Raw genomic sequence first — 13,357 nt, 5'->3', positions numbered from 1 at the left:
TTCATAAAGCCCATGATTCTGCGTGATTTATTCACTGCTTTTTCAACCTGCCCTGTTACCTTCAATGATTTGTGCACATAAAGCCCCAGGTTCAACTGCTCCTGCACCATTTTACACTTGTATCCTTTATTTTCTATTGTCTCTGATCGTTCTTCCTCCCAAAATGAATCACTTCACACCTCTCTGAATTCAATTTTATTTGCCACTTGTCTGCCCATTCCACCATCTTCTCCATGTCCTCTTAAAGTTTCTCACTATCCTCCTCACTGTGAACACAACTTGAAAATTTGGTTTCATTTTGAAATTTTGCCCTGAACACACAAGTCTAGGTCATTAACATATATCAAGAAATCAGTGGTCTGAACACTGACTCATTGTGATCCCACTGTCTACTTTTTCTCAATCTGAAAAAACAATCATTCTCCATGCCTGTTGTTTCCTGCCGCTCAGCCAATGCTGCCTCTGCCCCATGGTCTTTAACTTTATTGACAAGCCTGTTACTTGGTACTGCATCAAATGCCTTTTAGAAGTTCATGTGCACATCAATTGTGTTACCCTCATCAACATTCTCTGTTGCCTCATCAATAAAACTCAAGCAATTTAGTTCAACACGATTTGTCCTGAACCAATCTGTGCTGGCTTTATTTAACCCACAGTTGTACAAATAACTTAATGTTGGCCTGAATTGCTGCTTCCAAATGCTTTCCCACGACGAGGTTAAACTGACTGCTCTGTCAGTGCTGGGGTGATCCTTCCATTTAAGATTAGTAAGGACTTAATATTGGTGAGAGGAAGTGTGAGGAAAAAGCGAGAAGTGATGAAGTTGTAACAACATTTGAAGACACTGATAAATAGCTCAATAATTAATCAGATTTCAAGTCATAAGGTACTGATAAAAAATCTAAAGTATGATTAAATGAATTGAATTATTAATAAGTGTCAGTCAGAGTGCTTGGAATGGAGAAACGAACAGTACTGAATGCTTAAAATATGAAATAAAAACAGTAAAAACTGGAAACACTCAGCAGGTCTGGAAGAATCTCTGGAGAGAGAAACAAAATTGACGTTTCAGGTCTGAGAGCAAGTGAAAGCGGGGAGGTGGGAAGAACAGAAGGAAAGGTCTCTGAAAGGCTGCAGGGCGAGAGAGATTAGGTTTCATGATGCAGGGTCAAAGGGAGTGGTAATGGGACAAATGAAAACACAAGAGGTGTGTCGATATGAGGCGTGAATGGCACCATCACAACCGTCTGATTGCAAATTAAAGAAAATAAGAGAAATGAGAAAGAAAAACAAGGACGCAAAGAAACAAGAAACAAAATGGGGGCAGAGATTATGATAGAAAATTGTTGAACTCAATTTTGATTCTCCAAGTCTGTAAAGTGCCTCCTTTTGATCTGGTAATGAACTGTTACATTTCTACCCATGCGCTGTTCAGATGAAAGGTCACAGAGTTGTCACGTTAACTCTGTTTCTCTGTCCACAGATGCAAACCTGCTGAGGATTTCCAGCATTCTCAGTTTCATGATGGGATTGTAGACTGTGAGAGTTTGTAAAGGAAGAGATTATCCCAAATTAATTTGTCACATCGACAACAAATGTCTGGGCCTCATGACACTCCAGTCTCACTACTTTACTTTATATTTGGGTCTGGGGGGAGAATGTTCACCGTTTTGTATTCAGTCTAGGGTGAAAACGTTCACTGTTTTATATTCGGGTCCTGTGAGCATCAAAAGAAGAAGCTTGAGGACAGTAACTGCATTTTTGGTCTGACTTTATACAAAATAAACTATCACGGTGTGAGGACCAAACATTATCAGATTTGCTGCAGTCATTGAAGGCGAGTTAGAAGCTAAATCCTGCAATTCTGTAAATTTAAACTAAAAGCAGAAAGCTGCTGATGGTTAAAGGGGCCGGGGTGGTGGTGGGAGGAGGTGTCCGGAGGAAGTCTGACACACTGCACAGGGTGAGCAGAGGAAAGGGGAGGAATTACTTGGTTAAACAGGGTGCCAGGGACAATAGCAGAAGGTGGGAATCACTGGGAATGGAGCAGCGGAATAGACACATCAGAGAATCATAGAATATTGCAGCATAAAAGGGGGCCACTCGGTTGGTCGTGTCTGTGTTAGCCCCCTGAAGGAACAATTTACCTAATGTCACGTCCCTGCCTTTGCCCCATAGCCCTGCAATTAAACAAGATTAAACAAGTCTTAAACAAAACTTGTATGAAACAAGATGTTTACGCAAAGAGGGAGCAGAAAGAAAGAAAAGCAACTTGTTGACATGGTGAATGGAAGTGGGGCGGGTGAGTTGGGGAGCGGATGTGCATGATAATGTACATGTGCAGGTTAGCGAGGATCCCCAAAGTCCATCAGCCGCCTGCATGGAGTGTTTATAGGGCTCTGGGGGAGGGGAGGAAGAGTCCATTTTGGACACAGCACAGGGCGGGAGGTCACCCCTCCCCCACTCTCCTGGTGACACAAAAGACTCACCTTGGACTGTCCCATAACTGGGCCGGGCGGGGGTCAAGGTGCAGGAAGCTGCAAGCTGATAGGTTGAGCTGTGAACTGGGCGGAGTTGGAGATTTGAGTGACAGGTCTGGGGCTATATCAGAGCAGGCACTGTCACTGCTCCCCCTTTCCTCGTGGATGTTTCACTGGAGTCATGTTGGTGAGTGTTTCTAAACTCTGTCTCACTATCCCGGGAATGGAGGTGGTTTGGAGGTTGTTGTGAGTGTTGGATTATATTGTTTCTCCTCATTCTTCCCGCTCCTCCCACTCCCAGTTCCAGGCTGCAGGTTCCAGTGATTTTCCATGCGGGGAGGTTGTTAGTCTTGGCAACAAAAGCAGAAAATGCTGGAAAACTCAGCAAGTCTACCAGCATCTGTGGAGAGAAAGACAGAGTTAACGTTTCGTGTCCGTCTGACTCTTCTTCAGAGTTATTTTGTTAGTTTCGGCATTGGTGTAGGTGCGCAAGCGCAGAAACGCGGCTTAATTCTCCTGTAATAATGGCGGCTGATCCTACCCTGAATGCACCGCGGGATCGAATACGGTCTATCTCCATCAGCAGGGACCCAACCCGCCTTCATTTCACTATTTTGAATTTAATTTTCCATTTCTCCGTGTAGTCTGCAAGTCTGCTAAAGTATTCCTGTAATTTTCTGCAGTTCTTCATCTTTTTACCTCTCACGGCGCCATTGTTGCCATCCGCAGATTGCGACAACCGACCTTCGATAAGAAAATAAATAACTTTTAGATAGAGCGGTTTCTGGGCCTATAGCATTGTGGGAACTTTGGCCGCTATTATTCATCGGCTGCCGCTGAGCGTTTTCGTGCAGTCTGCAGGCAGGTCAGTGACCTGAGCTCCTAGCTCTGTTTCTTAATCGGCTTATGCTGCCTGACAAGCTGGATATTTGAAGTCTTTTATATTTTCATTTCAGATCCAACATTGCAGAGTTTTGCTTTCGTTTCATTGTTTTATAGGACTGAGTTTAGAAACACAGGCAGACCAATTCGGATAAAATCAAAATATTGGGGATGCTGGAAGTCTGAAATCAAAACAGAAAATGCTGGAAAAAAAAACTCACCTGGTCTGACGGCAACTGTGGAGAGAGAAACAACCGAGGTTTTTTGTTAACTCCATTCTTGGGATTTGGGCGTCACTAACAAGACCAGCAGATATTGTCAATCCCCAGTTGTCTGTTGGTCAGGTGTTGGTGGGCCTTCTTCCTGAACCGCTGCAGTCACTGTGGTGAAAGTGCTCCCACAATGCTGTTTGGTAAGGAGTTACAGGATTTCCACTCAACGATGATATAAGCAGGCATAAGGGCAGATGATCAGAGGCTTGGTCAAAGAAGTAGGTTATAAGGAGAGTCTTAAAGGATGAGAGGGAGGCAGAGAGGTCTAAGGAGAATATTTCAGAGTTTATGGCCTGGGCAGCTGAAGGCTCGGTCACCAATGGTGGATCAATTGAAATCAGGGATCCTCAGAAGGCCTGAATTAAATGACTCCAAATATCTGGGAGGGATGTAGATTGGAGGATATTATAGAGATAGTGAGGGGTGAGGTCACTGAAGGATTTGAGAACAAGGCTGAGAATTTGAGAACAAGGATAAGAATTTGAACATTGTGGTGCTGCCTAACGAGAAGCCGATGTAGCTCAGTGAGCACAGGGGTGTTGGATGAACAAGTATTAGTGCGAGTCAGGACAAGGGAAGCGGAGTTTTAAATGATCCCATGTTTATGTGGGTAGCTAGTAATAGTCCAGTTTAACGGGAACAAAGGAAAGGATGAGTTTAAGCAGCAGATGAGCTGAGGCAGGTGTGAAGTTTGGCAAAGTTACTGAGGTACAAATAGGCGGTCTTGGTGATATGTAGTTAGAGGCTCAGCTTGGGGTGAAATATGACACTAAGATAGTGAATAGTCTGAAACAAAAATAAAAATACCTGGACAAACTCAGCAGGTCTGGCAGCATCTGTGGAGAGGAACACAGTTAACATTTCGAGTCTGTATGACTCTTCAACAGAACTAAGTAAAAATAGAAAAGAGGTGAAATATAAGCTGGTTTAATGGGGCAGGGGGTGGGGGGGGGGGTGGGGGGTGGGTGGGGAGTGGGACAGGTAGAGCTGGATAGAGGGCCAGTGATAGGTGGAGATAAGCAAAAGATGTCATAGACAAAAGGTCAAAGGGGTGTTGAAGGTGGTGATATTATCTAAGGAATGTGCTAATTAAGGGTAGAAAACAGGACAAGCAAGGTACAGATAAGCCCTTGTGGGGGTGGGGTGAAGGGAAGGGATCGAAATAGGCTAAAAGGTAGAGATAAAACAATGGATGGAAATACATTTCAAAATCATGGAAATAGGTGGGAAAAGAAAAATCTATATAAATTATTGGAAAATATAAGAGGGATCGGAAAGGAGTTGGGGATGGAGGAGTGAGTTCATGATCTAAAATTGATTGTTGAATAGTCTGGTTCAAAGTTGTCAGAGAGATGGATGGCATTGATGGTCAGGGAGTGGAGATTGTAGCTGGAACTGAAGACAATGGCTTCAGTCTTCCCAATATTTAAATGGAGGAAATTTCTGTTCATCCAGTACTGAATGTCAGTCAAGTCAGGACGGTGTGTGACTTGGAGGTAATTATGTTCACAGACACCTGCCACCCTGGTCCTTCTAGCTGGTAGATGTTGCGGGTTTGGGAGATTCTGCCAAAGCTCTGGTAGAGTTGCAGATGTGTAACATCCCTCTCCTTCACGCCCTGGCTCTCCCATCTCCCTCTCTTTCCTCCCCTAGATTTTGGAGTTTTGTATAGGCCCTGTCCAGTCGGTGGGTTCCCGTTCCTAATAGGCATTAGTGAATCCATTGTGTCTGAAAGCTTTCATTGTCACTTTTTCCTCGTGCCAGTCCCAAAAATTACCAGATTCATTCAGCTCAATTTCATAACCTGCCTTTGTGTTTTTGTGGGTTCTCTCTCACTCCCTTTTGCCTATTTTAAACTACTTTCACAGGGCTTGCAGTCCGGAATCTCAAACCCAACATCACATCAGGATCTGACAGTGTCACCCAATTTATCGTAACCCAAATATCATCGAATTTTGAACATGGAAGTTAAAAGCCTTGTTCACAGTGGGGAGAAACTGTATACATGCTCTGTGTGTGGACAAGGCTTCAGCCGAACAAATGAACTGTCAAACCACAGCCACAGTCACACTGGAGAGAATCCATGGAAATGTGGGAACTGTGGGAAGGGATTTCAATTACCCATCCCAGCTGGAAATTCATTGAAGCACTCACGCTGGAGAGAGGCCGTTCACCTGCTCTGAGTGTGGAAAGGGATTCACTCAGTCATCCCATCTGCAGACACACCAGTGAGTTCACACTGGGGAGAGGCCGTTTACCAGCACTGTGTGTAAAAAGGGATTTGCTGATTCATCCAACCTACTGAAACACCAGTGAGTTCAAAGTCAGGGGTGGCCGTTCACCTGTTTTGAGTATGGGAAGGGATTCATTCAGTCATCCCACCTGCTGAGACACCAGCGAGTTCATAAGTAACTGCTTGGGTCGGATTTAGTTCCTAATGATATTGTTGTCTGAAGTATATTCATTGGAGTGTGTTTCTGTTGATGTTAATAAACTCCAGCCCAGTTACAGATTCTGGATAAAATTCAAATAAATCAGCTTTGCATTAAACACAGTGTTTTGAGTCTTCTTAATACCTTTAACACATGTTTTTTCCCTTTTGAAGGGCTCTCCCTGTCCCCTGTCGCATCCATCCTCACCTCCAGCAACAATGTGATAAGCTCATGGAGCTTCTTTGTTTCTAAGATTGAGACTTCAAGATTCAGCTGCCTCTGCTGCTTCCATCCCTTCCACTGGTCCACCGGGACAATCTGAGTCTGAAGATCCCACTTGCCCAAGCCCTGAACACACATTTTTCATGAGTTTCTCTCCCGTCTCCCCTCATGCACTCTCAGTGATCTCTCTGTGTGCACCAAATGCTCCATCGACCCTATTCCCACTAAACTATTGACCAAACAACCTCCCCATGCCTACTGACATTCACAACAGTTCTCTCTTTTCAAGTACTGTCCTGCTCTCCTTTAAATCTTCCATCATTACCACTGTTGTTAAAATAACAAACTCATCACTTCTCCATCTTTGCATGCTGCTGCCCCATTTCCTGTCTCACTTTCCTTTGAAAACTACTTAAACATTTTGTAATCTCCCAAATCCATGTCCATCTTTCTCTGAACTCCAGGTTTGAATCTCTCCAATCAGGTTTCCGCCCCGGCACAATTCCAGATCAGTTATTTTGAAAGCTATATGACTTTGACAAAGGTAAACTTTCCATTCTGGCCTTTCTCGACCTGTCTGTGGTGGGCCCCTCTCTCACTGGCCTTGATTTCCATCTATTGTTCTGAATGATTAACAGCATTAACCTTCTCCCTAAACTGTTCAAACCCTTCTGCCGGTTCATTTATTGAAATTAGGGAACCTTCTTGTTCTAATGGTGTCATTCCATGTCTGCCCATTTATGCCTTGAAGTCAACCATTGAATTGTGTGTACATTGTTTCATGTTCGCACATTTCAGTAACAAATGTTGAAATGTCTACTCCACACCCACAGGGTTTCATCTGTTTAAAGTCACAAACAGAAAGGTCCAGTTTTCATCTAGAGTTTGAGAGAAATTAGCTTTCAGAATGATGCAGTTTCAGCCAATAAGGGAGATCCGGGCTCAGCCCCGCCCCTCATTCACTCCGATTGGTTGAAGGACCAGCCTCTCAAACTCGAGTATCCTGCCCCACCCCCTCTTCCAATTGGTCCGCAGCTGCCATCAATCAGCTGGGCATTGTGAGCTGTCAGGTGAGAGGTCAGTGTCGGGGGGCGGGGTTTACGAATCCCGAGGGCGGCCCCAGAGCCGAATCTGAACCAATGAACATTCTCCACTCTCTTCTGGCTTCTCTCCGGCACCAACCTCAAGCCGAGAGCAGGAGACTCTGAGCATGCGCCGTTCACCCGGACAACCCGCAGCAGATAGAGCGGTTTCTGACGCGCACCGGATCGTGGGTAATTTCGGCCGCCATTAGAGACAGTGTCTCAGTTAATCTTTGTCTGAACCTGGGGAATTGAGGATAGGGTTTCTGTTAGCATAGAGGCTGAAGAATAATAAATACCATGGTCGAGCTCCAAAGCTTCAGACCAGGGTTGATATGGGGCAAAAAGGGAATTTACACAAGGGGGCAGACATATAGCTGAGGTATTAAATGAATACTTTGCACCTGTCTATAGCAAGGAAGAAGATGCTACCCAGACCATGGTAAAAATGCGAAGTAACTTGGACACTAGATGGGTTTAAAATCGGGAAAGAGGAGGTATTGAATATCTTATCTGTACTTAAAGTTGTTAAGTTGCCAGGGCCAGATGAGATGCATCCATGGATACTGCAAGATGTGAGTTGAAATTGCGGAGGCACTGGACATAATTTTTCAGTCTTCTGTAGACTCAGGGATAGTCTCCAAGGGCTAAAGAGTGCAAACTTTACACTCTTGATAAAAAAAAGGGCGTAAAGATATGCCCAGCAACTACAGACCAATTAACTCCTAGAAACAATAATTCTGGACAAAGTTAATCATCACATGGACAAATGCAGGTTGATTATGGAAAGCCAGCATGGATTTCTTAAAGGAAAATCATGTTTAACTAATTTGATGGAGTTTCTTGAAGAGGTAACAGAGAAGGTTCATGAGGGCAATGCTGTCACTATGGTATACATGGACTTCCAAAAGGCGTTTGTTTCAGTACTGCACAAAAGATTTGTGAGAAAAGTTAAAGCTCAGGTTACAAAAGGGACAGTAGAAACATGGATACGGAATTGGCTGAATAACAGGAAACAGAGAGTAGCAGTTGTTGGATATTTTTTGCACTGGAGGAAGGTTTGTAATGGAGTTCCACAGCGGTATGGTTATGGGACCATTGCTTTTTCTGCCATATATTAATGACCTAGATCTTGGTGTAAAGGCAACATTTCAAAATCTGTGGATAATACAAAACTCAGAAAAATAACAAACTGTGAGGAGGACATTGTAGAACTTGAAAAGTTCATAGACAAGTTAGTGGAATGGGCGGAGATGTGGCAGCTGAAGTTCAATCCAGAGAAATGTGAGACGATAAGTTTTGGCAGGAAAAGACAGTATAAATTATGGGGTACAACTCTAAAGGAGGGTGCAGAAGCTGAGGGACCTGTGTGTATATGTGCCTAAGTCATTGTGGCAGGGCAGGTTGAGAGAATGGTTAATAAATGATACAGTATCCTGGATTTTATGAATAGGGGCACAGAGTACAAGAGCAAGGAGGTTATGCTGAGCTTGTATAAGACACTTGGTAGAGCTCAGCTGGATTATTGCTTACAGTTTTTGGCACTGAACTTTAGGAAGGATGTGAAGGCATTGGAGAGGGTATAGAAGAGGTTTACGTGAATGGTTCCAGGGTTGAGAAACTTGAGTTATGAAGATAGATTGGAAAGGTTAGCATGGTGTCATGAGAGAAAAGATGCTCAGAGGAGAGTTGATGGAGGCATTCAGAATCATGAGGCGTCTGGACAGAGTCTATAGGAAGAAACTGTTCTGACTCGTGAAAGGATCAAGAACGAGAGGGCACAGATTTAAAGAAGTTATTCAAAGAAGCAAAAGCGATATGTGGAGAAACTTCTTATGCAGCATTGCAATTAAATTTTGGAATGCGCAGGTTGAGAGTGTGGCGGAGGCAGTTTCAACTGAAGCATTCAGGAAGGAATTAGACTGTTATCAGAAACGGGAGGACGTAAAGGGTAAGGTGGGAGAATGGGACTAGGTGAGTTGCTCTTTGGGAGAGCCAGTGCAAACACAATGGACCAAATGGCCTCCTTCTGCGTCATACCAATTGTGTGATGTGGTAAAAATTGTTGGTTAATCCTGACAGTCAATCTCTATCTCTATGTCTGTAAGAGACCAATAGGTCATTGTTCTCCCAGTTTACATTCTAACAAGAAGTTCCAAATGTTTGTAGCACTTGTTGTGTGGTCAATAACATAGTCAGTCTTCTCTGTCAATCTTGTGCAGAAGAGCTGATGTAGGTAGAATAACTTGGCCTGCAAGATAGTCTTTGTGAGAGTGATTAGAATATGATTGTGTTATAGTTGGGTGAGACCTGATCGCTTTCTGAGCGAGTGAGCCTGTATAAATGTAACTCAGGTAAACACAGCTTGTCACAGTCCAGTGAGTTCTGATCACTGACTGAGTGAGCAAGTCTGTATAAATTAGTGATTTTCTGCTAACATAGGGATTGCAAAATAAGAATGATTAATATCCAACTCCTACCATCTGCATCCTGCAAGAATGGAGCTGTTGGCCAATGTTCAGTAATTAATCTGTTTCAGGAAAGTCTGTCATACATTATCACAAAATTGTTCTGCTTTGCTCTATTTTTTAACGTGAATTAGCAAACATTTTTTACCTCTATGAATTTGGGTTGTGCATTGGAACGTCTTCACTCTACTCTGTTGATCTTTTCCAGAAGGGCTACTCTGGAAAGAAGGGCTTGGTCTGTAAGATACGGTCACTGTGAGAGTGAAAATGGAACATTTTTATATCAAAGTTCAGTGACATCTGATCACTTACCGGGTGAGTCAGTCTGTGAAAATGTAACTCAGGTAATCACAGCTCCTGTAGGTGATTCTCTGGTTACAATGAGATCGATAAGAAAAGAATCAGGAGCTTGCAGTCCCACCCAGCAGGGCACCAGTGGAGAGGCATTGGAGTAGAAGGACTGTGAGGGAGAGTTTACCTTTGTCACATCAGATGTAATCTGTGACTTTGAGAAGAACTGTTTCGATACTGTGACAGGGTCAGGAATCTTATTGCACGGATTGAAACATGGAGTTCCAAGAATGATGGGCATGGATTTGGAAGGTGACAAGGGTTTGGGAAAGGGAAGGGTGGAAAGAAATGGAGAGGTAGTTTGCAAGGACATTGGGGTCAAGGGTTGGTTTTATTGAGGAGAGAGCGATGATGGCAGATATGAAGGAGAGGGAGAGCCCTTCAAAGGAATTAACGTGTGTTTGAGATATTAAAGAGACTCAAAACAGTGTGTTTAACACAAAACTGATTAATTTAATTTTTATTCAGAGTGAGAACCACGATGACAGGGCTGGAGTTTATTAACATCAGCAGAAACAAGCCCAAATGAACATGTCTCAGTCCGGTTGTGATTAACAGCAAAATCCAATCACTGCAGTTATCTGTGAACTCGCTGGTGTTTCAGCAGGTTAGCAGACTGAGTAAATCCCTTCCCACACTTGCAGCAGGTGAATGGCCTCTCCCCAGTGTGAACTCGCTGGTGTGTCAGCAGGTGGGATGACTGAGTGAATCCCTTCCCACACATGGTGCAGGTGAAGTGCCTCTCCCCTGTGTGAGCGCGCTTGTGTGTCTGCAGGTGAGATGACTGAGTGAATCCCTTCCCACACTCAGAGCAGGTGAACGGCCTCTCCCCAGTGTGAGTTCGCTGGTGTAAAATGAGTTGAGATGATCGCCTGAACCCAGCCCCACAGTGAGAGCACCTGAATGGTCTCTCATCAGTATGAACAAGTTGATGGGACATCAGTTCCCCGGAACTTTTAAAGCACTTCCCACAGTCTGGGCATTTAAACGGTCTCTCATCAGTGTGAATTCTTGATGTGTCTGTAGGTGGGATGACTGAGTAAATCTCTTCCCACACTCAGAGCAGGTGAACAACTTCTCCCCAGTGTGAACTCGTTGGTGTCTCACCAGGTTGTTCGAATGGGCGAATCCTTTCCCACACTCAGAGCAGCTGAATGGCCTCCCCTCAGTGTGAGTTTGTTCATGTCTCAGCAGGCTGGATAACTGAGTGAATCCCTTCCCACACTCTGTACAGGTGAACGGTCTCTCCCCAGTGTGAATTCGCTGGTGCCTCAGCAGGGTGGATGAATCAGTGAATCCCTTCCCACACTCCGTACAGGTGAATGGCCTCTCCCCAGTGTGAGTGTGCTGGTGTATGGTGAGTTCAGATGCTCGCCTGAACCCAGTCCCACAGTGAGAACACCTGAACGGTCTCTCGTCAGTGTGAACACGCTGGTGTGCCAGCAGGTTGGATGAGTCAGTGAATCCCCTCCCACACTCGGAGCAAGTGAACAGCTTTTCCCCAGTGTGAACCCGCTGGTGTATCACCAGGCTGGATGACTGAGTGAATCCTTTCCCACACTTGGAGCAAGTGAACGGTCTCTCACTCGTGTGAACTCTCTGGTGCCTCAGCAGATTGGATGAATTAATGAATTCCTTCCCACACTCAGGGCAGGTGAACGGTCTCTCCCCAGTGTGAACTCGTTGGTGTGTAAGCAGGTTGGATGAATTAACAAATTTCTTCCCACAATCTGAGCAGGTGAACAGCCTCTTCCTGGTGTGACTGTCCCACTGAGTTTCCAGCTGAACTGTATCAGTGAATCCCTTCCTACAATCTGCACATTTCCATGGCTTCTCCCCATTTTGACTGCATTTATGTTTTGATGGGTCTGATGATCGGCTGAAGCCTCGACAACACACAGAACATGTGTATGGTTTCTCCCCACAGTGAATGGTGCTTTTTCCTTCCTTGTCCATAAACCGATGATATTCAGAACTCGATAAATTGGGCGACTCTATCAGATCCTGTTGTGATGTTTGGTTTGAGTTTTCCAACTGCAAATCCTCCCCTTCTAATCCTCTGTGAAATTGATTCAAAACAGGAAAAAGGGAGTGAGAGAGAACCCACAGAAACACAAAGGCAGGATTACGTCTCCTCAGGGGCGCAGGTTTCTGCCCTGGGTCCTCATAGGACTGAAAAGACCCAGAGATCTTTGGACATAGGGGGCAGGACGTGCCACGAGGTAGCAGAATTCGGGAAGCAGGATTTGCTTCCTTTTCTTTCTTTCTCGCCGCTCTGCCGCATCAATAAGACATTGGGACTCAAAGGGTATTGCAACTTGATGGACACATTGTCTCCATTCTGAACAATGGGAAACAGGCTCCTCCCACTCATTCAAAATCTTGCCCCCTACAAAGATGGCGGCCCCGCATGCGCCCTGCTGCACATTGCCCCCAATAAAGATAGCGGCCGATAACTGGGCCCGATTTATGGGGGTTGCGTCCCCCGCTCCGTGCAAGCGAGCGACCGCAGAGTTCAATTTTGGGGTTTTCTGATTGCACAACAAGTTTACCAATCCGCTTCGCCCACGCGCCCAAACGATCGCTCCCTCCGCCCAACTATTCTCTACCTTACCGATTACGGGTCCGAGAAGCGTCTCTCCATCGCCATTACTCACACTGCGCATGCTTCACTCCCAGCTCGGTCCCGCCCCTCATTCACTCCGATTGGTTGGAGGACCAGCCGCTCCCGCTCGGTCCTCCGTATCCGCCCCCTCTTCCTATTGGTCCGGACCTGCCGTCAATCAGCCGGGCATTGTGACGGTTTCAGATGGTGAGAGCGGCACAGACTCAGCCTGACTTGCTGATTCTTGGCAGCATTTTCTGTTTGGGAATTAGAGCTAGAGATGGATGGTCAGTTCCCCTCTGTCCGGGGGGGATTCACACTCATTTCCCTAGTGCACTGATTATCACCTTTTACTTTACATGAGAAAGTCCCCGGTTCAATCCCGGCTGGAAGCTTTGTGTTTACAATTGTTACTGAGGGGGAATTAACAGTGAGTTTAGTTTCATGTCGAACAGGGGGACAGTTATTGTCTCATTATTTAAAAGCTCCTTCTTCACCTTTGAACAGGGAACGATAAGTCAGAGAAAACTGATCCACTGTGACCCTGAAACAAGATACTGCAG

At 45.0% G+C, this 13,357-nt stretch overlaps 1 protein-coding gene and 2 long non-coding RNA genes across 7 annotated transcripts in view; 1 reads left to right on the top strand and 2 right to left on the bottom strand.

Moving 5' to 3' along the window:
* The window catches only part of LOC144698296 (uncharacterized), an 869,665-nt gene that overhangs the window by 1,359 nt on the left and 854,949 nt on the right, over positions 1–13,357 (top strand). For both annotated transcript variants that reach the window (XR_013580490.1, XR_013580491.1), the window contains exon 2: positions 5,503–5,620. This is a non-coding gene — a long non-coding RNA (uncharacterized LOC144698296). The remainder of the gene's footprint in view (positions 1–5,502; positions 5,621–13,357) is intronic.
* LOC144698294 (uncharacterized) overlaps positions 1–13,357 on the bottom strand; it is a 451,035-nt gene that overhangs the window by 168,179 nt on the left and 269,499 nt on the right. The window lies entirely within an intron of this gene.
* LOC144698545 (uncharacterized) lies at positions 10,631–12,839 on the bottom strand. The gene is made up of 2 exons (XM_078570478.1): positions 12,811–12,839; positions 10,631–12,035 (listed from the first exon to the last, which is right to left on the bottom strand). Exons 1-2 carry the CDS (start codon positions 12,837–12,839, stop codon positions 11,129–11,131), a joined length of 936 nt encoding a protein of 311 aa, XP_078426604.1. The 3' UTR covers positions 10,631–11,128.

Source organism: Cetorhinus maximus, chromosome 23 (assembly GCF_964194155.1).
Source record: "Cetorhinus maximus chromosome 23, sCetMax3.hap1.1, whole genome shotgun sequence".
Taxonomy (NCBI): Eukaryota; Metazoa; Chordata; class Chondrichthyes; order Lamniformes; family Cetorhinidae; genus Cetorhinus; species Cetorhinus maximus.
The sequence above is the reverse complement of the archived record's forward strand: the minus strand, read 5'-3'. Positions and strand labels throughout refer to the sequence as shown.

What these genes read in the sequence shown, in the direction of transcription:
- LOC144698545 (XM_078570478.1), bottom strand. Translation starts at nt 12,839, where the DNA reads ATGGCGATGGAGAGACGCTTCTCGGACCC. An exon ending in GAGAGACGCTTCTCGGACCC is followed by an intron (nt 12,036 to 12,810) that starts GTAATCGGTAAG and finishes ACATAAATGCAG; the next exon opens with TCAAAATGGGGAGAAGCCAT.